General features: G+C 38.0%; 1 protein-coding gene across 4 annotated transcripts in view; it reads left to right on the top strand.

The window, feature by feature from the left end:
• RAPH1 (Ras association (RalGDS/AF-6) and pleckstrin homology domains 1) overlaps positions 1-27339 on the top strand; it is a 74398-nt gene that overhangs the window by 15709 nt on the left and 31350 nt on the right. For 2 of the 4 annotated variants that reach the window (XM_079782232.1, XM_079782231.1), the window contains exons 2-6: positions 7370-7489; positions 13071-13176; positions 13939-14444; positions 23294-23374; positions 26733-26807. In XM_079782232.1, the coding sequence (XP_079638358.1) occupies positions 7370-7489; positions 13071-13176; positions 13939-14444; positions 23294-23374; positions 26733-26807 (888 nt within the window). The remainder of the gene's footprint in view (positions 1-7369; positions 7490-13070; positions 13177-13938; positions 14445-23293; positions 23375-26732; positions 26808-27339) is intronic. The other 2 variants (XM_079782233.1, XM_079782234.1) reach the window with 2 other exon arrangements.

Below are 27339 nucleotides of genomic sequence, written 5' to 3'. Positions count from 1 at the left end.
TGGGGAGATATTTGATGGATATGGTTCATCATTCTGTAAAAGGAATTCCTTTACAAGGTGGTTCATTTAAGTGATTGATAAATATAAGATTAAATTAACAAAATTGCCCGATTTGATTTATAGTTCTTAGGCATCTATCAACTGTTAAAATAGTTCTTATTTATTTTTATGCATCGTTATTTGATCTTTAGTTACTTCACAGTTAATGTACATGATAAGGAAGAGGATATATTAGTTATATCCTCGGTTGTCAAAAACAGAGACATAAAGGAGAAGGCATAAAGGCATGCATCACGATCTCCACTAGTATTTCTATTTTCTCTGGGTTAGGGGGTTTCACCATGGCTAGCCCAAGAACAACACATCTCTCTATTTACTAAGGAAGTACAGTTCCATGTGGAAACTGTGCAAAACTGAGTTCCAGGTGTCAGCTCATTCCCAGAGGACCAAGCCATCCAAGTCCCTCATGGCAAATTTACTGTGCTTGCTCCTGCAAAGCCTTTGAATAATGTAGTACATGCCTCCTTCCTAGTCCCTTTCAACACTTAAAAGATCATGGTTTATTGTATTTTATTTTTTAAATATGTTTTTATTGATTTTAGAGAGGAAGGGAGAGGGTGATAGAAACATCAATGATGAGAATCATTGATCGGCTGCCTCTTGCACGCCCCCTACTGGGGATCGAGCCCACAACCCAGGTATGTGCCCTTGACCGGAATTGAACCCAGGATTCTTCAGTCCACAGATCGATGCTCTATCCACTGAGCCAAACCGGCTACGGTGATCTTGGTTTACTTTAAATTTGCTTCATGTACGGGCTTACAAAAGGAGGGAACTTTGTTCTTAGATAATTTGTTGCTCTTAGATAATTTGTTTACCATCCCCCTGCAGTTAGGATTAATGTTCTTTGAAGATCTGGAAGGTATTTTTTGCTTCCTTTGTATCCTGAATAATAGAGTAATGCTGTTTGTAGGCAGAGTATTTTGAAATGTTAGACCCTAAGTAGAACTTGGGCCTTATCAGTTGAGGGCCACTAACCTACAGAGAAAACTTCATGATGTATATATGAAAAGACAATTTTGGCTTTTTTTTAAAAAAAAGACCTCATCTTTATAAATTAATGACAAAAGCTATAAAATGCTGTTTCTTTAAGGATAGATACAACTGGAAGAGGATCTTCAAAACAAGAACACTGGTTTATGCATAGAACATAGATATATAAATAAAAGAAGCATACCAAAGATGGGAAATTTTAAATTTGGGGGAAATTCAGTTTAGATTCTCACTCACATTATGTGTCAAACTAAGCTACCTATGTAAAATGTAGCAGTTACATAAAAGAATGAGCCTGACTGGTGTTGCTCAGTGGTTGAGAGTCTACCCAGAAACCAAAAGATCTTGGTTCAATTCCTGGTCAGGGAACATGCCCAGATTGCGGCTCAATCCCCAGAAGGAAACGTGCAGGAGGCAGCCAATCGATGATGTGTCTCTCTCAACAATGTTTCAATCTCTATTCCTCTCCCTTCCTCTCTCTCTAAAAATCAATTTAAAAACATATTTTAAAAAGAATGAATAATAAACTAAAAATTTACATAAATATTTGATTGCTGGGTAGAAAAGAATTTACTGAACTAAATAGTGTAAGAATTCAAAAAGAAAGGTATTTATTTATACCTCTGATAACTTTAAAAAATAAAATTTAGAAGTGTCTTAAAAAAAAGACTTCAACAAATTAAAAGGTGTAAAACCTGAGGAAAATGTTGCCATATACATAACGTGGTTAATATATTGAGTCTCTGAAGAGCTCATGTAAATTCAATTGGTTTATTAAATTCCCAGTTTCCATTTGCTCAGTTTACACAGGATACCATTTAGTTCACAGCAGGTCCTGTGTTGTAGGTCAAGAGAGACTCATACCTCTGGTGCCTTATTCAGATGAGTAGTTAATGGCCTTGCAGCCGCCTCCCCCCCAACTCACTTCATTTTACATCATGTTGTGTCCATTTCTCTCCTTTTCCTTCTCTGCTCTGGCTTCCTCTGGCTTCCTTTTGATGTCCTCTTCCTCTTTTTGTGCCTTACTAAATTTAACAGTTTTTTGTTTTTTTCTTTACTGTTTCTTTTGTCTGATTTAGGTTTCCTTCCTCTTGCTTTTATTTTGCAGGTTTTACCTTGCACAGTTGGGGGCACTCCTTGAACTTGGAAGTTTTCACAGCCCCCCTTCTCTAGTGTCTGTTTTTCTTTACAATTACTTATCTGATCAGAGCAGCCTAGGAGGTGTTTAAAACACCATTTTTATTATTTTTGTGTGTGATAGAGCTACTGAAGCATAACTGGATGTAAAGAACTAGAATTTATCTCTAAGTGAATAACTCTGAGAAGCATGGAACTACGGTAATGGAGGAGGAGTAATTGGTGTATGTTAATTAGGGATCCTGATGATGCCTAATTTCTTTACGGTTTTAGGGATAACTCAGTCTAGGTTGTTCTGCCTTTAACCAAATTGTGGTAATACAAATTCCATTACTTTGTCTTGCAAGTCCTCCCGATAATTATAACACAAGACACTACAGCTATAGTCAGACTTTAGTGGACATAAGAAGTACCTGTGGGAACATTTTCCTCAGGTTTTACCTTTTAATTTGTTGAAGTCTTTCTTTTAAAGACCTTCTCAAATTGAGTTAAACCACACTCAGACAACATACCTCTAGTATAGCATTTAACACAGTGTTTCATCATTGTTGGTTCCTTGTCTGTCCCCTACTGGCCTTCAGGACATCTCTGTTCTTCCAGCGTCTGGCACATAGTAGATGTATAGTACATATTACAATCAAAGCTTCTCCTGCCTCTTTGGAATATTGAGGATGCTAGACTTAGACAAATGCTGTAGTGGCAGCTCTGCACTGTATTCTGAGAGTTTTCACGTGGTTTTAAGTATAGAGTATTTATTTTCACAAAAAGCAATTATTTTTTAATTATTAAAGGGACAAAAAGAGTAATAAATAAGGCACCCTAGCTATACATCATGTATTTTTCTCTCTTAAGTATGTGACTTGTGTAATTTCCTTATCTGTAATTATGTCTACCTAATACATACAGTAGCCTTCTAATGGTCTTTCCCTTTTCTAATAACTCTTATGCTAGCACCGTGTCCTTTGAATACTAGTAAAATACTATTTCTCTCCCTACCCCTTTCATTTCTATGTTTAAGAATCCAGTTGCCTTGGGGTCGGGGGGCGGGGGGCTGGAAGGGCTTGGCTTTCTAGTTCTATATGACCCGATCCTGCCTTAGTCCTTGACCTTTACATCTCACTCTTAACCTGTTTATATGAGTCATTCTCATGACAGTCACAAAAACACAGACCTTCTCCTTTGCTCTTTGTAATTTGCCTTACCTGGAATGTATTTATTCAAATTGTTAAACCCTAATCTAAGCCCAGCCTTCTCAATAAAGATCATCTCACAGTGAGGAAATTGAATAGTAAACAAAAATATCTCCCAAGAGGAAGGTTTTAGGGAAAATATGCTTGAATAATTAACGTGTAGAAAATTTGGTGGCAATAATATTGTTTCATACTAAAGCATACTAAATGGATGGTTTTTATTATGTGTAGTGGAGCTTACTCTCTCTCTCTCTCTCTCTCTCTCTCTCTCTCTCTCTATATATATATATATATATATATATATATATATATATATATATATTACAAGTTTTAAACTGTGATAATTGAAGCATGGTTGTTCACTGTTATCTATGAAATGAAACCAACCAGCATATAAGCAATGGCTGAATTACTCCATTATTATTTTTACTTCATGAGTAAAATAAATGTAAATTAGTTTAAATTATTAGTTAAGTCAGTATTACTATAATTTATTATTTTTATGTAATAAACATGACTTTAAAATAATATTTAGGCTAACTAAACCTCATTAGCTTAACTCTCCCTTATTTTTTTTCCCAGTTAGATGTTTGCCAGAGATCTTTCAGTCTATCTTCAGAACAGAATCCACACTCTCCCTCTGGGAACCTGCTCCAAAGAACAGTATGGCTGGAGGGGAGAGTGGGAAGAGAGGTCAGAGAGGTCCTTGAAGGCCAGGATTACGCAAGCACTTGTCAATCTGCTAGCAGTTTTGGATTTTAGTCTGTATTCAGTATGTCTGTATCTTGGAGGAAGTAAACCTTTTCATTTGTGTTAAGATACATTTATTCTTCCAGGACATAGATATAATGGAACAGGGAATTTAAGATTAACCTTAATATACTCTCCCAAAGTACCTAATCTAATATAGTCACAGAATAATAGTATCTGTTCTAGTATAATTATAGTTTTCTTAGGACTGTTTCCACATCATTAAGGAAAAAATCATATTAGAAGCTATCTGTTTAAATCCAAATTATTTTTTAAACAAAATTTATAAGCTCTATTTTCTTTTCCGTAATTTTTCTCCTCTTTGGAGGGACAGTTGACTGACTATTGTATTATTTTTTGTATTTGCATTTTATGCTGTCATTTTCAGTAAGGGCATTGTGTTGGTAAAATTCAGTTTTAGAATTGTGATTTAATTGGAGACAGGCATTGATTATATAACAAAGAATGAATTTCCTTACTAGATTTGATGACTTTAGATAGTGCAGAGCCTACAAACAAACACTTTCTGGGGCTCCTCATTTGGTGTGTGTAATAAGCAGAAATGCTGCCGTAGGGGAGATAAGAGAATAAGGATCAACATCAGCTTCAAGAGAATGGAAAGTGCTACTTTAGAGTATAGATCCTTAAAATGTTGTAAAACCTAAATTTTTATTGGAACAGTCTCTGAATAAATGTCTTGTTAATTTTTATAAGATAACCCAAGTGGTAATAGGAATTCAAGAAAGGCTAAAATTGGCAAGTTACATAAATGGTGTAAAAGTTGAATAGTTGCTTGAAAATTTCCATTTATTTTATGACTCTCTGTGATTGTTTCCTATCCATATTTTACTCTTCTTGAGTGCATAGTAGCTTAGATAAAAACAAAACTATTAATGAAAATATTTAAAGAGATTTTTAAAATCCAAATAAGTACTGGGTTTGAATAATAAACTCACAAAACAGAGCAGATTTTTATGTGGAATCTATAATTCTGTTTGGTTTTGTGATAATTTAAAATACTCATATTCATTTTGAACTATTTTGTGTGTGTTCTGTAAAATTATATTCCTATTGTTTCTTTTTTTTTTTTTTTTCCAGTTTCTTGGGGGCAATTACAGTGTGAACTCAGAAGGAAGTGCATTATCATTATCTCAGAGCAGGTTTTCTCTAGAATATTTTAGCTTCTAAGTCATTCCAATGTGTTTAGTTTTGAAAATTAGGGAGGAAGTGGAAGTTGACTCTTATCTCCCCAGTTCTGTTGCTTGTTGGCCCTCCTTATGAAGACTGGGTATTACTACAAACTAGCAACTATTACTTGAGTAAGTCACCTGATCAGATGAGGTTTTTCTTTGTACTAACATTTTATGTTTTTCATGGGTAGATAACTTAATGAAGAATTATATCAGCCGAAACCAGTTTGGCTCAGTGGATAGAGCGTCGACCTGCGGACTTAAGGGTCCCAGGTTCAATTCCGGTCAAGGGCATGTACCTTGGTTGTGGGCACATCCCCAGTAGGGGGTGTGCAAAAGGCAGCTGATCAATGTTTCTCTTTCATCGATGTTTCTAACTCTCTATCCCTCTCTCTTCCTCTCTGTAAAAATCAATAAAATATATATTTTTTAAAAAGAATTATATCAATTGAGATTGAGCTGTGGAAAATTTAGTAATGAGTAAAAATCTTAGAAATAGTATTAACACAAGTGAATTATAAAAACCAAATCAAGAGCCACATTTATGAATTGGAAAATTAGTAGATGTTTTTTCTTTTGTCAAGGTAGAATGCCCAGATTTATACATGCTTAAAGCGTGAAGTTAAATCAAAATGATCAGTTTCTATTAGAGATATTGATAAGCTGTTACCCTTTGTTATTAAGCTTAAGAAAATTGTTTCCCTTCAGTGATTAAATGAGATATGGTCTGATTTTTAACATTGTTAGAACTAAGTTCAGTTTGGTTTTGCAACATTATTTGACCCTTTCTGAAAATTTTTATATAATAGGTTTAAATTTTAACTTCATGATATCTCATCAGCTAATTAGATTCTTTGCTTATCTCATAACCTTATTTAAGTATCACAGAGGTAATTTTGTTGATTGCTGCTTTGGAGGTGTAAGATGTGTACAAATTCTTATTTGAGATTAAGGATATCTTTAAGTTCTGAGGAATTTCTAAATCAGTTGACAGGTTGTATTCCAAATGTTGCCTAGATTCACTAGAACAAAGTCTGTATTTCAGAAATGTGAATCAAGAGTATGGAATGTACAATGATGATATTCATTATGTCCCTGGGAAGTTTAATAGGTATTTAAGTTGAAGGAAAAAGGATTTGTGGTCAGATAAATTTAGAATATGTTGTTTTAAGCAAAGCTAAGCTTTACTGAAGATTTCTCAAAGCTATTAATATTGAAATATTTTTAAAAATTAGATTAATCTTACTTTAAGGACTTTAAGTATCTGGTCAGTCATTGATCTTATTTTGTTTTGTGTAATCTTTTCCTCCCTTCACAAAATAATATGCAAGTTCCATGTCAGATAACACATTATTTTATTAATGGGAAGAAGGAAATGTCTTTTTATTCAAGGGACTTATAATTAAGTCACACATATGGGAAATTTCATATATAATTTATTAAAATTAAATGAATTTAATTTTGTTTGTTTTTTATTTTAATTTTAGTTCCTTAGATTTTGTAGGAACTAATGGGGAAATAAGGTAAAAGATAGATGAGGTAGAAAATGAGAATAGGAGAGGAGTAATTAATTCAACAGACTAAATCAGATTTAAAATTTTGTTTTGTCTTTTCTATGAAATGCTTATGGGACTAAGCTTTTGAAAGATACACGCATTTTTATATCTAAACAGATTTTTACAAAATAGATAAGTTGCTGCATTAAAGTCTTCTGGAATTTTTCACTATGGTGTTTTAGAATCTATCAGTGAAGAGAACTGATCTGCTGTCATATCCTCTAATTATGGGAGTCATCTGCAATTTTTAAATTATTGCTACTTGTGATTCTGGTCATAATTTGATACTGCTCATTTTTTCACATTTTTCTAAAAATTTGAAACTTAATCGCTCATCTCTACTCACTTGTCAACCCTGTCTCCAGTCATCACTTTTAATTTCCGTCCTAGTTCTGAAGGTTTGACTCCAGAGAGTTGTAGTATATATCAGAACATATACTGCATACTTTTTCAAGTTTATCCTGTAACTATTCTACACAAATGTCTGTTTCAGATGGAGCAGCTATCAGATGAAGAAATTGACCATGGTGCCGAAGAAGACAGTGACAAAGAAGATCAAGATCTGGACAAAATGTTTGGAGCCTGGCTGGGGGAGCTAGACAAACTTACTCAGGTTAGAAATAGTGCTTGGAAAACTGGTTGAGGATTTTAAGTCATCACCATGTGCTAAAAGTTTACAGTATAATCATAAGGATATGGTGGATATAGGTTATATTTTTAAATATTGCTATAAAAAGAAAATGTCCAAAACATTAACAAGTAAATGAATGCTACAGGACAAGATATTATCTTCTCTGGTTATTTGAAGAAGTTTTAAAATATACTTGTGACTGACTGAGGTTCTATTTATCTACAGGGATTACTTACAATCTCTTTCATAAATTGAGATTGCTGGCTAGAAAGTTTTAAAGCCTAAAATCTTGAAGTCTAAATTTTAGCACATCCTATTTCATAACTTAGTGAATTTGAATACTTTACAGCATAAATAATATATTCACACATGAAAATATTTTCTATTACATGATTGCAGAGTACTGACAAAATTTCATTCCCAGCTGCATTTTAAAACAGTGGAAAAGCCTTTTTATTTAGTTTTATTGTATCACTAGAGGCCTGGTGCACGAAATTCGTGCACGGTGGGGAGGGGGGCGGGGGGGATTGTTGTCCCTAAGCCCAGCCTGCAGTCTCTCCAATCTGGGACCCCTCAAGGGACCTTCATTTTTTCCTTCAAGAGTGTGGTGGGAAAACCCTAGATCACCTTCTTGAATTCTTATAACCCAAATTACCAAGAATACTGCAAGTGGCGGCCTACAGGGAGCTTAGCCAATGAGTTGTCAGAAAAGGTATTTACTCTCAAACTGGTTTGGCTCAGTGGATAGACCATGGGCCTGCAGACTGAAAGGTCCCAGGTTTGATTCCTGTTAAGGGCATGTACCTTGGTTGGAGGCACATCCCCAGTGGGGAGTGTGCAGGAGACGGCTAATGGATGTTTCTCTCTCATTGATATTTCCGACTGTCTATCCCTCTCCCCTCTTCTCTGTAAAAAAAAAATCAATAAATTTTTTTTTAAAAAAGGTGTATCCTCTGCAGCTATGCAGCCCCTGGGCTGTGTCCACTGGGCTAGGGGCGTGTCCCTGCCACCCGGTGGTGGCTGCCGCTGTCTCCGCACACCCCAGAGGTCAGCAGCCATCCCCCTGTGTAGGGCGCTGGGCTGGGGGGTGTGGACACAAACCACCACTTGGTGCTGGAGCTTGGAAAGCCTCTGGGGCGGGGCAGGAACATCCCCGTCTCCAAACGCCCCAAGGCCAGCAGCCAGCCTGACCATGGGCCTCAGGCTCAGGGCATGCAGGGACCCTGGGCAGCATGCAGCAGTGGCCGCCAGGGTCTCAGCACACCCCAGAGGCCAGCAGCCAGCCCCCGGTCCTGGGCGCCTGGCTGGGGGCGTGGCTGCAAACCGCAGCTTCGTGTGGGAGCCTTTGCAAGCCGATGGCGGCAGGGCAGGAACATCCCACCAGGTGGCTTGGCGCCTACACCCATAGGCTTCAAGTGTCCAGGGGGCGTTCTGGGACCCCTGCCGCTCAGGACCTAAGCACAGGCCTACAGGCTAGGAGCGGCCTGGGTCCGGAGGATGTTTCCTGAACCCAGGCCGCTCAGCGCCCGCGTATGCAAATTAACCGCCATCTTGTTCGCTCTGATTGGCTGTGGGCGTAGCGAAGGTGCGGTCAATTTGCATGTTTCTCTTTTATAAGGTAGGTCTAGAGGCCCGGTGCATGAAATTCGTGCACTGGTGGGGGGGTGTCCCTCAGCTCAGTCTGCACCCTCTCCAATCCAGGACCCCTCGGGGGATGTCCGACTGCCGGTTTAGGCCCGATCCACAAGGATCGGGCCTAAACCGGCAGTCGGACATCCCTCTCACAATCTGAGACTGCTGGCTCCCAACCGCTTGCCTGCCTGCCAGCCTGATCACCCCCTAACCTGATCACCCCCTAACTCCCCTGACAGCCTGATCGATGCCTAACTGCTCCCCTGCCAGCCCAGTCATCCCCAACTGCCCTCCCCTGCTGGCCCAGTCACCCCTAACTGCCCTCCCCTGCTGGCCTGGTCCGCCCGTAACTGCCCTCCCCTGAAGGCCTGGTCCCCCCAACTGCCCTCCCCTGCAGGCCTGGTAGCCCCTAACTGCCCTTCCCTTCAGGCCTGGTTGCCCCCAACTGTCCTCCCCTGCAGGCCTGGTCACCTCTAACTGCCCTCCCCTGCTGACCTGATCGCCACAACTACCCTCCCCTGCCGGCCATCTTTGACCACATGGGGGCGGCCATCTTGTGTGAGGGCATGAGGGTCAATTTGCATATCACCTCTTTATTATATAGGATGAGTTTTTTGTTTTACTTATTCTTTTTATTTAAAGAATGACCTTATCCTCTAAACCAGGTCACTTTTATAATAAAAGGGTACTCTGTTAGTACCACAGTTGATATATTATATTCAATATATAAAGATGGTTATGCTTATTAAAACAACTTTAACTTTATGTCATTGAGAACATTAGAACAAAAATTATTTTCATTCATTCTTAATATCTCTGGGAAGAACTTATATGTAAAATTGCTTAAATTTGAGATTCCTTAACTAGTAAAATAGTAGGTAGTAAGCTGGAAACTTAAAGTACTGGTTTGTTCCTCTCTTTCTGTAACAGTCTGTAATTGAAACTGATAAACTCTTCATGTAATTCTAAGATCGATAGTTTTGAAAAGCAGACATGTTTATGACCATAATCTGTTAATGTTCAATTTTGAGGAGAATACTTTTACTTCTACTAGGATCTCATAAGAATCATTCCCTTCATCTCCAGTCAGGAGAAATATAATTACTTGTTGAGAGAAAGGTCTTTCTTATATCTGTAGTTGTGGGACCATTTCAGTTTAATTCTTAATTTTTAAAAAAAGGTGATTTTGGTGTAGAGATGATGACTAGACTATGCATTTCTATGCTGAGGAGAAAAAAGGAATGAGGAAGCAAAATAAAGGATTCGAAAATGATAATATGTGCTAGCTGACGTGTGGGGTTGCCTTGACTGTATGGTTTTATTACTCATATTTGGGAAGGGAGCCAAAAAGAGAAGATAGGTAGGTATCACTCCAGCCGCTGAAGGTGGAGCAGTACTCCATTGCAGTGGCCTTCTACTGGTTCAGTACCTTTTATTCTTCTTTATATTTAAATCCCCTGATGTCTAAATGTAAAGAGCCAGTCACCACAAAAGTTGTCTCCTAACTAGTGCTGTGACTGTTCTTTTTATTATACAAATCTGTCTGTAGAGAGAAAGATTTAAAGAAACGCTTGTGTAATGGTGGCTCACTGCTAACAGTTGCTTTTTAACACTTCAGAAATTTTCAAAAAATTTTACTTAGTGGCTAAGCTTCAAGTTTTTTTATTTATTATTTTAGTTCACTACAATGTGTCATTTGTGTGCCTATATCACACATACAATGTTAATGGGATTTTCAATTTTATATTAAGTCAGGTTTAAGTTTTAAGTGGTTGGTGATGCTTCTGAAATCATTTGTAAAATTTGTGTGTATTTGTATTTTTCTGGAAGGTGCATATAGCATATAGCTTTTTTCAAATTCTCAATGACTTCCACCCCCAGAAAAAGGTTAAAAACTACCCTACTGATTATGAATTTCTTGGCATCAAGGAGTATTTCTTGCTCTTTCCCTTGTTGCCACAGCACCATGGACACAGCAGACAATTATAACAAATATCTGTTTATTTAAACTGGTAAATAGGTAGACTTTTAATATGTCCTCAATTACATTCAAGTTATTTTACAGTAAACATTACCTACCTATTAGTTTTCATTTCCATCAGAGAAGGAGGCTTAGGGATTAAATTGCAGCAGAAGACTTACGTTTGCAATTAAAGGAGAATTTTCTGGCTGTTTTGTGAAATTTTGAAATAAGGCACTGAATGGTCATAAACGTCCTTCATATGATAGTTTTAAAACCAGGATGGACACTTTCTGAATGGATTTGTTTTATCTTGAGATAAATGAATAAAGAAGATAGCATTCGACTTTAATTCCACGATTCTACTGTCCAGCATTCTCCTTTATTTGAAATCTATTTGATAATTATAGGTAGAGACTAAAGTTTTAAAAGACTAATCCCAATATTTGTAAATTTATTTAAATAAACTAGTAGCCCGTTTGCACGAAGATTCGTGCAATAGACCTTCATTCACCTGGCTGCCTGCACCAGTTTTCTGCCGGCACTGGGGACCCAGGCCTTGGCTGTGGCCACCGCCTTCTGCCTTCTTTCAGGGTCGGGGCTTGGCCCCGGGCGGTGGCCTTGGGCTCGGCCGCACCCAGCGTCCCTGCTACTGATCGCAGGAGCCGACCCCCAGTGGTTTCCTGCGATCGGTGCAGGCTCCCCGCTGGTGCCCAAGGCCGGGAAAGCCTCGGGCGGCTGTCCCGGCCTTGGGCTTGGCGGCACCCAGCGTCCCTGCTACCGATCGCAGGAGCCAACCCCCAGTGGTTTCCTGCGATCCATGCAGGCTCCCTGCTCTCGGCGGAGGCTTTCCCGGCCTTGGGCTCTGCCACACCCCAATGTCCCTGCAACGGTTTCCTGGTGGGCGTGGTTGGTGGGCGTGGCTTGGTCGTAGCAAGGGTGCAGTCAATTTGCATATTTGTCTATTATAAGGTAAGATATTATAAGGTAAGATGCTATATATCTACCTACCCTTACCCTGAATTTCTCTGTTGTAAACATCTTACTTTCCTTATTATAGAAAGGTTAGAAAAAGTATCATTTTAAAAGGTGGTGAGATAACTTACAAGATACCCAAACCTGAAGTGTAGTATAATTCTAGACTTTGCACAAGCAGTGTAGCTGGGTTACAGTTTGCCCTCATAGAATTTGAAAAGAACAAGAATATTTCATTATTGTTTAAAGTTGTAGCTAGTCTGTTAAGATCTTGAGTCACACTAATTTTGAGTCCAGAATTGTACCATATCTTCAGGGTCCCTTATGCCAGGAATGACGCTATGCTGGACCTAAAACAAGTTACTTTGAAGAAAGAGATAACAGAATTATCTGCATCATTTCTTCCTATTTATCTTACCATGCCCATATTCATATAACTAGTTTATTTTATAGTAAATTTATGTAAAATGAACTTAGTCTCTATACTTGATGTATTTGGAAAGATGTATGAATTTCTCAAGTGCCTTCAGTAAGATTATTATCTAAAATTTTTTAAAAACTAGAACCAAAATAATATGAAAACCAGTTACTTTTCTGTAAGGCTATTGCCTAGAAAAACTTTGGTTTTATTACCTATTCTATAACAATTCACTTAATCATAAAACAAACTGTATCTTTTGTTGTTGTTAATCCTCTCCCGAGGATATTTTTCCATTGATTTTTAGGGAGAGTGGAAGAGAGAGGGGAAGACAGAGAGAAACATCGATGTGACCGAAACACATCGATTGGTCGCCTCCTGCACAAACCCCGACCAGGGTCTGGGCCTGGGAGGAGCCTGCAACCAAGGTATGTTCCCTTGACTGGAATCAAACCCGGGACCCTTTGATCTGCAGGCTGATGCTCTATCCACTGAGTCAAACAGGCCAGGGCAAACTGTATATTTTTATATAATTGAAGTGTGGATATAATATGACTTCTCAAACTTCCTTTTTAAAGAGTTTGGATTCTGACAAGCCCATGGAACCAGTAAAAAGATCTCCTCTTCGCCAGGAAACAAACATGGCCAATTTTTCTTATCGCTTCTCCATATACAACTTGAATGGTAAGATGTAATTGGGAATAAAATGTAAAATAGTATACTAAATTATATAATGTAAGAGCAGTGCAGCTACAATACCAAGTAGCTCAACATAGAAATGATATGCATAACTTGACTAAATTCTTATATTTCTTGATTTGTTTATTACTATTTCAAATGGTCATAGAAAAAAACAAACGAACATAACTAAAATAGTTTTCTAGTTGAGTTATTTATAATTGACAAAGTATATACTTGGGTGGAACCTAAAGTCCAGTGAAGTTAGTTGTTAGTAATTTTAAAATCAGCCCTCTGGCCTTTATTTGCTAGTAATGCCCTCTACCTAGTCAACTTTATAGTATTTGAAATTGATATTTCAATCTGTAATTTTTTAGGCCTTACATTTCTCTTTATGACCTCAACTTTTTAGGCAACATCTCTACCAGGGCACTGATAATATTGACAACTTAGAGCCTCTGATAAAAAGGTGCATTACGGATGAGGTTAAAACTAGGACAGTGTACGATTTTTTGAATTATTTTTACTTTCAACTTATAATTGTTCTCCTGTGATGGCTAAAAATCTTAAAAGATGATCTGTTTGCTTCTAAAAATTTCTCTCGGAATATAAAACAAAAAACTGTTAGAAATACTCTATTTGAGAGGCTTTAGGACCAATAGGATGAATTTTTTGCTTCTTTCCCTGCATTCATTAACTGCTTTATAGTAGAATGTATACATTCTGATTCAGTTGTTCTGGAAACATCATGTGTATTGTTCATTGCAGAAGCTCTGAATCAGGGAGAAACTGTGGATCTGGATGCCCTGATGGCCGATCTTTGCTCAATAGAGCGGGAGCTCAGCAGTATCGGTGCAGGAAATAGTAAGCGTCAAATCACAGAAACAAAAGCCACTCAGAAATTACCTCCTAGCCGACATACAACAAAACATGGCACCTTGAAAGGATTGTCTTCTTCATCTAATAGGATTACTAAACCATCACATGCCAACTACTCCCTGGATGATATTACTGCACAGCTAGAACAGGCCTCTTTGAGCATGGATGAGGCTGCTCAGCAATCTGTACTAGAGGATGCTAAGCCCTCAGTAACTAATCAGCACAGAAGAACGGCATCAGCGGGCACAGTGAGTGATGCTGAAGTGCGCTCTATTAGTAACTCCTCTCGCTCCAGCATCACTTCTGCAGCTTCCAGCATGGACTCTTTGGATATTGATAAAGTAACACGCCCTCAAGAACTGGAGTTGACACATCAGGGGCAGCCAATTACTGAGGTAGGTAGATGAATTTATTTATTTTTTGCTATTTTAGTACTAAAATAGAAAACTTTTTAAATATAGTTTTAAATAACTTTTTTATTTTCTCTACATTTAAAATTTATCAAGGATACCTCTGAGCTAAGTTTTAAAATCATTACAAAAGGTGTATATTACCAACTATGGCAGTGTCATAAAGATGATTAAGAGGATATTTAGTTTCTTCATTTTTATTCTTGTGACTATTTTGAAGTGTTTGAATTGATGTTACTTGTTTCACATTAGTAAAAAAAACTTGAAATATGGCCCGGCCAGCATAGTTCAGTGGTTGAGCTATGAGCCAGGAGGTCATGGTTTGATTCCAGGTCAGGGTACATGCCCAGGTTGCGGGCTCAATCCCCAATGTGGGACGTGCAGGAGGCAGCCAATTAATGATTCTCTCTTATCATTGATGTTTCTATCTCTCCCTCCCCCTTCCTCTCTGAAATCAATAAAAATATATTTTAAAGGAAACAAAACAAAATCTTGAAATGTGGGTTTTTTTGACATTTGCAAAGTTAGTATGGCTCGTAAGCTGATAATAATTGCTTAATATGTATTTATTATAAATTAACAATTTAAGAAATTTTTTAAGACTCATATTCCCATTGTAGTCCTCCAAGATTCTAGTTTTTAGGGTTCACTTTATTATGAAAGAGTTAGTGTGGTATAGTGGAAAGAGCCACTGGGCTTGGAATCAGAAAACTCGGTTCCAAGTGTTTTCTTTGCCACTCACTATCTATAGAACCTAAATGAGTTTATCCAACATCTGTGAACATCAATTTCTCCTAAGTAAGAGGGAGCTAATAGTACATGGTCTGTCTTCTTGTACAGTGGTTCAGAGAGTCAAAAGGATATAATATACATGAACAGATTTTTAAAGATGAAGTTTTTCTGGATGAGGATAAAGAATAGATTTGTGATAAAAATAAGTTTAGAAAAAACTGAGTTTAGTTTTACTGAAGGTGAATTCTTGTTTTTTTTCATCAGGAAGGCAATTTTGTTATCAGGTAGCAAAAACAAAACCAGTCTTCTATTCACTTTGTATTTACAATGTCCTCTAAAAAAGCTAAAATAATCTATTCATGAATAATCAGAAGGTAAACCTTATAAAACATTGTTTAAGGAATTGCACAGAAATGTGAAATTTACACCTATTGACAGTATTGATTTTCCCCCCATTGATTTAATTTATTAGATCATTTTTCATCACTTGGCAACTCCATTTGCCTAGCTTTGTTTTAGGTAGTGTGGAGCACAAAGGAGGTTTGGAGATAAACAAGTTTTATTGTTTCTAAGGAAATATCATTTTATCGTGGTGGTTTGGAGATAAATGAGTTTTATTGCTTCTAAGGAAATATATCAGTTTAAAGAATAAACATTTATTTAAAATGAAACTTACCAAAGTGATATATATTCTGTTGAGAACTTTAAAACTGATTTCTACCTTATGATACCTGGGGATTACATTTAGCACCAGCTATTTATTAATATGTGTCATTTAAGTATTTTAGATTTACCTATTGGGAAATGAGCAATATTTTACTGTGGATATGCTTTCTTGGTTTTTCTGTGTTTTATATGTTTATATTCCTTCTTTCCAATCAGATTATTTTTAATTGAGTCAAGATGCATGGAAACAGGTTAATCATTCAGGGGGTGTGTGTGTATCCATCTGTAACATGCCCTCATTATAAAAGTTCAAACAATAAAAGAGCAAGTGAAGTGAAAAGTCCTCTCCCAGCAAACACTCCACATGGTATCCAGTGGTATCCATGAGCAAGGAAACCAACGTTCAGTGGTATTATGTTTAATGTAGGGCTTTAATACAAGGTTTGGTGAGTAAATGAGGAATAATGCAAGAAATGGTGTTAAGGTCTTCTCTATTCAGCCTGTTCTTTTTGCCTTGGCCAGATGGGTAGAAAAGTAGTTTGCTTCAATATACTTTTTCTGGATGTAGTTTGTTCTGATTCAAGTCAAGAAAATTAAGGGAGTCTATTACTAGGTCCCAAATCCATATATCAAATTATTCCCACACTCATATACAATTTTAAAAAAACACATTAGTTTTGTATGCGTGGAGCTCAAATGGTTCTATTAGACTTGTAAAAAACACTGCTATGTATATTACACACACATACTTTTTGCCCTTCAACTCCAACCTTTCTCCCAGTTGATTATATCTCATACTTATTTCAAACAAAATTAGTATTCAATTAATTTCATCTTAAATTTTTTTCTATCTTTTGGTTAGAAAAAGGATCATTCTTAGGTCTTTTCTCCAAAGCAGATTCTTCCAATCCCTTGCCTGGAGGGCATATGCCTGGCTCTCAGTGCTTTAGCAGCCCGTTGGGAAAAGAATGCTTGAGATGTGAGATGGTCCTCAGTGTTCAGTATGTGATTCAGTATGTGATCTTCCATTTAATCCTAGCTCAGAAAGGTTTCTTAACCATAAGTTTATTGACATTTAGGGCTAGAAAATTCTTTGTTGTGAGGAGCTATCCTGTGCATTGTAGGATGTTGAGCAGCATCCCTGCCATCTACCCACTAGGTGCCAGTAGTACACACACACACACCCTCCAGTTATGACAACTCGATATGTCTGCAAACATTACTACATGTTCCCTATAAGGCAAAATTGCCCTCATTTGAGAATCACTGCTTTAAGTTCAGAGTTAAATGCAGATCTGAGCCCTTTTATTCATGGAAGATGATCTTGGGTTTTCCTTCCCCTGAATTCATTTACTAGAAACATAATAAGTATAGAATGTTTTCAAGCAATATTGTTTGTTGTAAATTGACCCCTGATTGGTGAGTGAACTTTAGAAGCCAATGAAAAGTCACAGACCTTGACTTCCTGGTGTGCAGTGTTTAACTCTTGTAAGTTGGCATGAACACGTTTCTTGAGGGGCCATGGAACCTACACTCATTATTTGTTACTAGGGGCCCAGTGCACGAATTTATGCACCTTGAAAGGAACTGTAGGTTGCGAGGCTGCAGTGGGCACAGGGGTGGGTCTCAGCCCATCCTCCACACCCTCACCGAGCCCCTCTGGTCCCCTCTCTGCTGGCAGCCCCGCTCCCGCTGCCACTGTTCCCACGCGCTGATGGCGCCAGCCCCCCTCACACCCGCTAACGGCACAGAGCGATTGGGGCTGGCGCCAGCAGCGGTGCAAGCCGGCGCCGTCAGCAGGTGTGAGCAGCGGCTGCTGCCCCAATCGCCCCTCAGGAGCAGGGGGAGGTAAAGAAGCCCTCAGGGACGATCGGGGCCAGCAACCGCTGCTTGCACCCGCTGACAGTGCTGAGCGATTGGGGCCAGCAGCGGGTGCAAGCACTGGGCAGGACCGCAGCATGTGGGAGCAAAGAATTTTTAGTAACCACCAGAGGCTTGCCCCGATGACAGTGACCAGCACCCCACCTTGGTCTGGCACCCCCGCTCACCTGCTCCATGTTCTGTGCTCTGCAGCCTGCTGCTGACACCCACCATGTTCCGCACATGCCCCCTAGTGGTCAGCGCACATCATAGCCACTGGTTGTTCAGTTGTTCCGCTGTTCGGTCTATTTGCATATTAGGGTTTTATATAGATAGATAATGTACTACTAGTTCCTGTGGAGCAGGAAGTTTTTCTAGCCTCGTGATTTCTGTACTTACCCCACATGATCTTTTTCTCTTAACAATGGTTGGTCCAAAAAAGACCCCTCGTAGACAGAATAGATATTTTCTGAAGATAGTACGTCTCATGCTAATGTGCTTTGTCTTTGTCTTCCTGTAGAACTAAGTGAGCCTGGTGCCAAGCTATGTTCATTAGATTCCACATATGAGTGAGATCAGCAGTGAATATCAATCTGAACCAGAGATTGCTGCTGGTTGGTGAATAAAGGAGGGAATCTGAGAATTAACTGCATTCTTAAATGCTTTTAATCAATCCTCCTGCTTTTAGTTCCACCTTCATTCTCTGCTTCTGGAGACTTTTAAGATCACATAATGTAAATTGGGGTGCTCCTCTACTTTTCTCCAGCACTGGCTTAGCATTCAGCTTTTCTTAGGCCTGCTGAGTTGGTTATCACTCTGCCATATGCTTTCTAGCTTCCAAATTTTGTCTTTTTTCTCTTTCTTTACTTTTGTTGAAATACTGTGCTTCCAGGCACTTCACATATGTTACCTCATTTAAGCCTCCCAATATCCCTTTGGTAGGTACATTATTCCAAAGAAGAGATTAGTTAACTGAGAAATCTGTATTTGAATTTCAAAACTAAACTCTGGCCTTTCAGTTTTTATCAATATCTTAAAAATAAAGTGAAGCTGATTGTTAACAATGATTATTTCCAGAATGTTAAAGAATATTTTAGCCGAAACTTGTTTGGCTCAGTGGATAGAGCGTCGGCCTGCGGACTCAAGGATCCCAGGTTCGATTCCAGTCAAGGGCATGTACCTTGGTTGCGGGCACATCCCCAGTAGGGGGTGTGCAAGAGGCAGCTGATCGATGTTTCTCTCTCATCGATGTTTCTAACTCTCTATCCCTCTCTCTTCCTCTCTGTAAAAAAATCAATAAAATATATTAAAATATATATTTTTTTAGCATAAAAATATTTTTCATGGATAAACGTAAAAATGAATTCTAGAATAATTTCAGTCAGTTTTCTTTTTTATTTTTTAAATTTATCTTTATTGTTGAAAGTATTACAGATGTCCCCTTTATTTCCCCCCATTAACCCTGCCATTCTGCTCCCGCCCCCTCCCCGGGCCTTCATCACAATATTGTATGTGTCCATGGGTTATACATATAAATTCTTTGGTTAATCTTTTCCCACCCCCACCTCCAGCCCCTCCCCTCTGAAATATGTCCATCTGTTGCATGCTTCAATGTCTTGAGATCTATTTTGTTCGTCAGTTTATTTTATTAATTAGATTCTACATATGAATGAGATCATGTGTTACTTGTCTTTCTCTGACTGACTTATTTCACTTAGCATGATACTCTCCAGGTCCTTCCATGCTAGCTCAAAGTGTAAGAGATCCTTCTTTTCCTCAAATGTATAGGCATTATTATTAAATGAAATCTTTTATGGATACACTGTTATAACTAGTAATATTCAGCATAGTATATTATAGCTTCAGTGCAATTCCTCCACTTCTTTTACTTTTCAGAACTATTTCAAGAATTAATGTGTGCAGAAATTTTGAGGTATTAGAAAACAGCAATTGTAGCATCAGGGGGAAAACCCAAAGGCATTGAAGTCCATTGAATTATATTTATTCTTAGCAAACAACCTTTTGGTCTGGAGTATTAACTGGGTAGGAGGGAAACACAAGACTTTCTGAAACTTTGAGGCCTGCATATCTAAAAGATTGGGTTGTTCATTGATTTCTCAATTGTTGCAGCTACATTGCTCTCAAAATTCTGATGGCTATGTTGCTACATCTTACAGAAATTCATTCACATCTGCCAACTTGGTGTTTAATTTCAGATTTTGCTGACCTAACCTAGTGAGGTTAATAGGAACGAATAGGTATCAAGTGGAAGAAGAGCTTAGATTTGCAAAAGCCAGGGGAAGTGTCTAGTTCTCACTCACAAACATTTTTCAAACACATTAATTATCCCAATCAACTCTGGGATAAATGCTCTGCTTCTTTCAGTGTGTATTACTTAGACATCTGTGCAATTTTCCTCCTCTGAGGAGGTAAAACGGTATCTTTATTTGGTTTTAGATCGCTTTGGTTTTTTAAGTTGTGTTGTGGAGGGCTAGTAAAGGACCCTTTCGAACAAGAATAGAAATATATCCATCTGTTATATATAATTTTTAAATTAAGAGAGACTATAAAATACAAAAGAAATAGTTTTAAAAGCATTCAAGTATTTACTGGTTAATTAATGGCCAGGAAAAGGAGAGGAATAAATAGAAGAGTGGGGGGAGGAAACAGTAGTAGCTACTATATTGAGTGCTTATTCTCTGTGGTGAGCATTGTGCCGTATATGTCAGCACTGAATCTGCCTGGTGCCTTGTGGAATGGGACTAAGGCAGAGAGTGACTAAAGTATCTTTCCCAAGGATTTGAAACCAGACATCCTGGTTGTAGAGCTCATACTGCAATGCTTTGCTGCTTCATCACAGAGTTGGAGGAGAATCAAGACAAGGCTAGACTGACTGGCCAGTGCTCTCAGAACCAGGCCTTAGAGACAGGACTTGCATGGGCAGGAGAAAAAAGGCGATAAGATTTATGCAGTAACATCCCCATCTTGTGGTGGTGGTTAGCATATTCCTGAATACAGTTAAATTTTAACAACTATAAGTTATCTCTAATCTAAATGAATTGAGGTTTAAATAAAATTCAGATGAGGGCTGAATTCTAATTCTAATAGAATTCTATTTCTAGCAACCTTTGGAGATAAATGCTATTTACTACCCCCATTTTACACATGAGGAAACAGGTTAAATAAGTGACATTGCCAGTCAGTAGCTGACCTGGGGCTCGAACTCAAGCCTCCAGCCCCAGGGTCCACATTCTTAACCATTATGCTATGTTTTCTAAAAAATAAAAATAAAAATAAATAAAGAAATTGCAAAAAGCACATACACATGTCAATAAAAGGAATGTAAATATGCTCTATTGAAACACTATAATGTGTGGTCACAAACCTCTACTTCTTTCTTCCAGTTATAATATAAGGTGTTAGCTATCAAAAGGAAGTGTTACCTATCAAAAGTAACTATGACTTTGGTACAAGGCCATTTCTTGATTTATGTTTTGGCTTCTATGTTCAGATCAATGCTTTTCTATATACAAACCCCCTGCCCAAGATTCTGGCTCATAAATGATATTTCATTTTAACATGTTATAGATTCAGTTCAAAAAAGTACTGATCCATAACTTACTTTGCTGATCTTTGTGGAGAATTTTTAAGAGATTGATGAAGAATTTGATAGTTTTATAACAAATGGAAGTTACGAGATTGGAATGTTTAGAGCAAAATTTATGTGGAGAATTGATCCTCAATTTTCATTTTTATTATGTGTTTTGAGCACAGCTTTTCGATTTAAAGTAGTGATGAAGAGTAAGTAAAAATTGGATTGGAGGAGATAATTTTTTGTAGGATAGTAAATATTTTGTGGAAATAGACCCTAATTAACATTAAATAGTTTATATCATTACATAATCCCTTTTCAGCTTTGTTAATGTAACAACATATAATCTTTGTTTGCATGTCCCTTTTTCTATTCTTTTTTTGTCACTTTGCATACATATATTCACTTTTGATAAGGACTTGTTGAATTTCAGTGATCATAATGTGCTATCATATTGTTTAACATGGTACATAGGCAGACATCCCTTTTTGAACACTTTAGATTTAGATTTTAAACTAAATTAACCAGTAACCATTTAGAAATATGGTATGAGCTTGTGTGAGAGTCTAGAGAGTACAGATTTTTAAAAACTTTGTATTTTGAAATAATGTCAAACTTACAAAAATGTGAAAAGATAGTACAAAGAACTCAGGAAACTCATTGCTCAGATTCACTCATTTTTAACATTGTGCCATATTTACTTTGTTGGGTTTTTTACATATACTTTTTTTCCTGAACTATTTGAGAGTTCATTGCATTTATCATGCCCCTTTAGCCCTTAATGTCAGTCTTTGTTTCCTAAGAATGAGGATATTGGCAGTATAGATTTTATAGGCCTCCCGTTGATTTAGTGATTGACAAAGTGCTATAGAATATGTTTAATGAGAAAATGTAGAGGGAGGAAAGCAAAAAGAATCTTAATCTGGCCAAGCATGTGGCATGAAGACCAAAAAGAAATAGTTATTCATATATTCCATTAATGAGCATGTACGCACTACACTGGGCTGTAAGAGATGAAACTGTGAACTTAATACACAGTGTCTTTTTGAGATTATAATGTATTTGTGAAGAGATGGGTGTCAATACAGACAACCAAACAAGCAGTTTCAGTCAGTGTGGTGAGTACTGTGATAGGAAAGACAGAAAACCTTGGTTAAAAGGTCATTGAGGACTTTGAAAATGATTTATAGAATGGATTACAACACAAGGGATAAAGACTTTGGAAATAAAGATATATGCTAGATGGTAGGGGATTGAAGGATAAGTGGAGGAGATACACTATAGCTGAGTTGAGGAAATTTGGCAGTGAAAAGGAGAATAATAGTTTAAGAGGAGGAGGGAACCCAGAAGACTTGATTATTTTTCTGTCCTTCCTGCCACCAATAAGCTGGACTAGTTGAGTATTAGAGGCTGAGCTATTGGGGGTGGGGAATGAGTGGGATATAGGATATGCTTAGCTTTGGAGGGGGAAAAGCATATTTATTCATACAGAACTGGAGAGAATGAGAATATGGGTGTAGCTATAGGATGCATTGTAGTGGTGAAGATAGATGGATGTGATTTGCTTAGTTATGGAGGGAAGTGAGGTCATGTGAAGAGGTGGAAGGGTAAAATTAGAAGCTTGAAGAACTTTGTAACCATTTAGAACAAGCTTTGAGTGGAGGAGGAAAGACAGAATGCTGCCAAACAGCAGTCAAGGCCCAATTGAGGTCAGAGCATGAATTGGTAATGGACACAGTGTTTCTCCATAATTCTCTCTTAGAGCTCTACTGTCCAGAAGTAGAGTGAGGTTACCCTTAAATTATCAAAGGTTAGGATCATCTGGTTCTTACCTTTTTTTATTTTTGCATGATATAATGAAAGATGCATGCAACTTTTCATTAGCATTTTATTTCAGTGATCTTTTCTCTTCCTGCATGATAATGAGAACTGCCCTTTTCCACCTCCTTTACCTATCATTTTCTTCCTTCCTGCATTTTCACAGCATGCTATATCTCTGAGATGTCCCAGCAAGCCGGCCAAGCGTCATATTGACTTCACAGAAGAACAGGCTGAGCTGACACCTGTAAGTTCTGTAAACATGTCCATGGAACTAGTTAAATATCAATGAAGAGGAATGCATTCTTTAGAACTTTTGATGACGAAACTTTATAATATACCTCAATTTTTCAATTAACAATTAAACCAAGGTTAAAAATAAATGAGCAAAAGCAAATGAGCAACTCTATAATATGGCACTATTGAATATTAATACTTGTGGTGAGATTATGTAGGTTGTAGCATGTCTAACATAAAGAAACTTTGTGTTGGAACCCCTAGCTGCCTCTTACTTATCATCCAGGACTCTAAGCGTCTTAAGAAATACTTTGCTGAACTCCTAATACTGGGTTAGGTAGTCCACCTAATACTTGGCTCCCATACCCTTCAACACACTATGTTATAATTGTCAGTTCTCTCCCTATTTAACTCTAAACTTTTTGAGAGTAAGAAATGCCTGTCTTGGTCGTCTTTGCATCTTCAGTGCCTGGCATGGTTGCAGGCTGAAAGTTGAAACCTAAAAATAGTTGAATAAATGAAAGAAAGGGGAAAATGAAAGAGAGTAAGAAAATGGGCTAATCAGTGAAATGGATTAAGATAAGACTAAGCCATTGACTTTGTGTTGTTAGTGATAAATGAAGGAAAATATAAAAAGGCCCCATTTAAATGAAGCTCTGTGCATTTTTGTTACCAGTAACATGTACCAAGACCAAAGGCCAATTTAATGACATGCCCAAAGCAGTGTCTTTTACTTTTCTCAGTCCTCCACTCGCACACCACTCTTCTCACCCATCTTGCATTTTTCTCCAGTAACCAGTTCTCCTGCCACCCCGCACCCCCTTTCTGAGGAATGCTAGAGCGATGTAGGGACTGGCACCAGTAGGGGAAGGTAAATAAGTAAGGCATTTTTTGAAGGGAGGAATTTGCTGCTTCTGATTTCTAGATTTTGTGGGGGTGGGAGGGTCCTGCAACAAATACTTGAAGCTTAGACAGAGGGAACTTGGAGACCTGGCCTCCCTCCCTGCTAGTGATTAAGCAGTGAATAGCTATCTATGATCATGTCCACCTAGTGCTTGAGGTCTCATTTTTTAGATGTAACATATTTTGGAGTAACCAGCTATAATGACTGTACCCCTTTTATTTTAAGATATTTAAACCTTGAAAAAATTTTAAATGGATAACTTCTACTTTAGAGCCTTCAAATAGTTAGATATTATTCTTACTGATCAGAGTATAGGTGGGTTATTTTTTAGTGATTTGATTGAAGTCTTGAAATAATTTGAATTTAAGGACTGGTTGAGTAAATCTTGTAAGATTTTTTTTAAAGTTTAAACCTCACTTATATGTAGAATCTAATGAACAAAAGAAACTGACAAACAGAATAGGTCCAGTGGCATGGATACATGGAACAGAATGACAGATCTCAGAGGGGAAGGGGTTAGGGGAACAGGAAGAGATTAACTAACGAGCATATATCCATAGCCCATGGGCATAGACAATAGTGTGGGGAAGACCTGGAGTGGGACAGGGGCTGGGTGGAGGTGGGGGAAATGGAAGACATCTGTAATACTATCAACTATAATAATATAATAATAATAATAATAATAATAATAAGCTAAAAAAAATACAGGCAGTGAAATACCATATAGAAAACCTAACTCAAGTGTAGATATGACTCAATATTAAGTTAATATTATCCTATCTAATAAAAGAGTAATATGCAAATTGACCATCACACCAAGACACAAGATCACCGCCCCCATGTGGTCAAAGATGGCTGCCCCCATGTGGACAAAAGATGGGTGCCACAAGATGGCCTGCAGGGGAGGGCAGTTGTGGGAATTACGGGTGACCAGGCCAGCAGAGGAGGGCAGTTGGGGGTGACCAAGCCGGCAGAGGAGGGCAGTTGGGGGAGACCAGGCTAGCAAGGGAGGGCAGTTGCGGGGGACCCAGGCCTGCAGGGGAGGGCAGTTGGGAAGACCCAGGCCTACAGGGGAGAGCAGTTGGGGGGGACCCAGGCCTGCAGGGGAGGGCAGTTGGGGGGACCAGGCCTGCAGGGGAGTGCAGTTGTGGGAGATCAGGCCAGCAGGGAGGGCAGTTAGGGGTGACCGGGCCAGCAGAGGAGGGCAGTTGGGGGAGACCAGGTCAGCAGGGGAGGGCAATTGGGGGGGGGGGGGGAAGGCCTGCAGGGGAGGGCAGTTGGGAGCCAGCAGTCCTGGATTGTGAGAGGGATGTCCAAACAGGCGGTTGGACATCCCTCAAGCAGTCCCAGATTGGAGAGGGTGCAGGCTGGGCTGAGGGACACCCCCCCACACACACCCCGTGCACGAATTTCGTGCACCGGGCCTCTAGTATTCTATAATCTGGAAGTAGTGTGTTTTATTATCTGTGACAAAGAACTTTATGAGAGTAGATGCTGCTCTAGTGTTTGTTTACATAAATGAAAAGAATTTGTTTCTCAAGAATAACTTGATATACAGTTAGGTTTATAAAATATAACATAATAGAATATTTTCTATAACTCCACTTAACTGTGCCATGTATTGTTTTAAATGGTGGTTAGTAACTACATAGCATTAAAACTAATTCAGAATTATTTAGGGAAAGGCAAGTCTGAATTACATATATATCAAAACAGCTGTAATTTATACTACATGAGTTTAAATACAGTTGCATAAACTTACATTGTAACAAGTTACTAAAACGTTACTAAGAGGAAAAGGACAGTTAGGGCTATGTTATTCACAATCATTTTAATGAAAATATCTTAATTGCTTGAATTAATTTAGATCATTCAATTGCCGTGCAACACATTATGTTAGTATCCTAATATAATGAATTAATAAAATTTTACTGAAAATAGGGTAATATCATTACGCAAAATATTTATGGACATTTTTTCTCTTGGTGTGACTGTCACTGAATTGTCAGAAATACTTGCAGAAGTTTTAGAAATGATGTTTTATTCTCTTTTCATACGATTATACTATTTAATGTGGGCTTTACAAGAGGAAGGAATATGTTTGTCATTAACCTTCGGCACCTGTTTATTTGTCCTGTGCGCACAGCACTCAAAAACACTGTCCTGGAAAACAAACTGGCTCTGTGGTCTGTGCAGCGTGTGACCCATTTCCCAGAGTGAGGACCAGCCGGAGTCGGCTGGGACATGCCTGCTGGCATGGGTGGTATCTGTGCCCCCCCTTCCCTCTTTTTCCTCTCCTTTAAAAAAAAATTTTCTTTTGGACACATTTTAGTGAGTTTAGGGAAAAGATATGAAGCTAATAATAGAGAATCATTCTTACTTTGTCTACTTTATATTTTAAACACATAAACCTCCACTGACTTCTATTGCCTTTTTTTTGTTTGTTTTTCTCTTTCTGTACAAGCACTCCTATTTGGACAGGGAAACCTCCCTTCTTCTGAGAAACATTGCAGGAAAACCTTCTCATTTGCTGACCAAGGTGATACTTCTTCTTTCCACCTGTATGTAAATATTTATTGCCTTATAGGTAGAATATAATTTCTGGTTTTGATTGTACTCTCAGATTTCTCAGATTGTGCTTTCTTATTTCATCACCTTTGTGCTGAACAGAAGTATTTTTTTTTTCTTACTGAAGGTAATTATTTACTGACTTTAATATGTTCTATTGAGAATAGAACATGTTTGCAGTAATTTACTAATTTTTCACTGAAAATTTACTGTTGTAAATACCTAACAGTCTTCACAAGTATATTGCACTTTTTCTAGCTTAACATTGTAATTCACTTGAAAGTCTAAAAATTTTTAACTTTTACTACTACTAATGCTTATCTACGCTGTGAGGTTTTTTCAGCAGACTTTGTTTTCTAATTCTTTATATTATCAGCACCTCATTTAATTAAAACATTTGTTTATATAAATAGAATCTTACTTTACATTAGCTTCACCAAATTGGAAGAGAATGTTGAGTTTTAATTTCTCAGTTCTTCAATTTCAGAATGGTTTGAATCGGT

This window comes from Cnephaeus nilssonii, assembly GCF_951640355.1.
Source record: "Cnephaeus nilssonii genome assembly, chromosome: 10".
Taxonomy (NCBI): Eukaryota; Metazoa; Chordata; class Mammalia; order Chiroptera; family Vespertilionidae; genus Cnephaeus; species Cnephaeus nilssonii.
The sequence above is the reverse complement of the archived record's forward strand: the minus strand, read 5'-3'. Positions and strand labels throughout refer to the sequence as shown.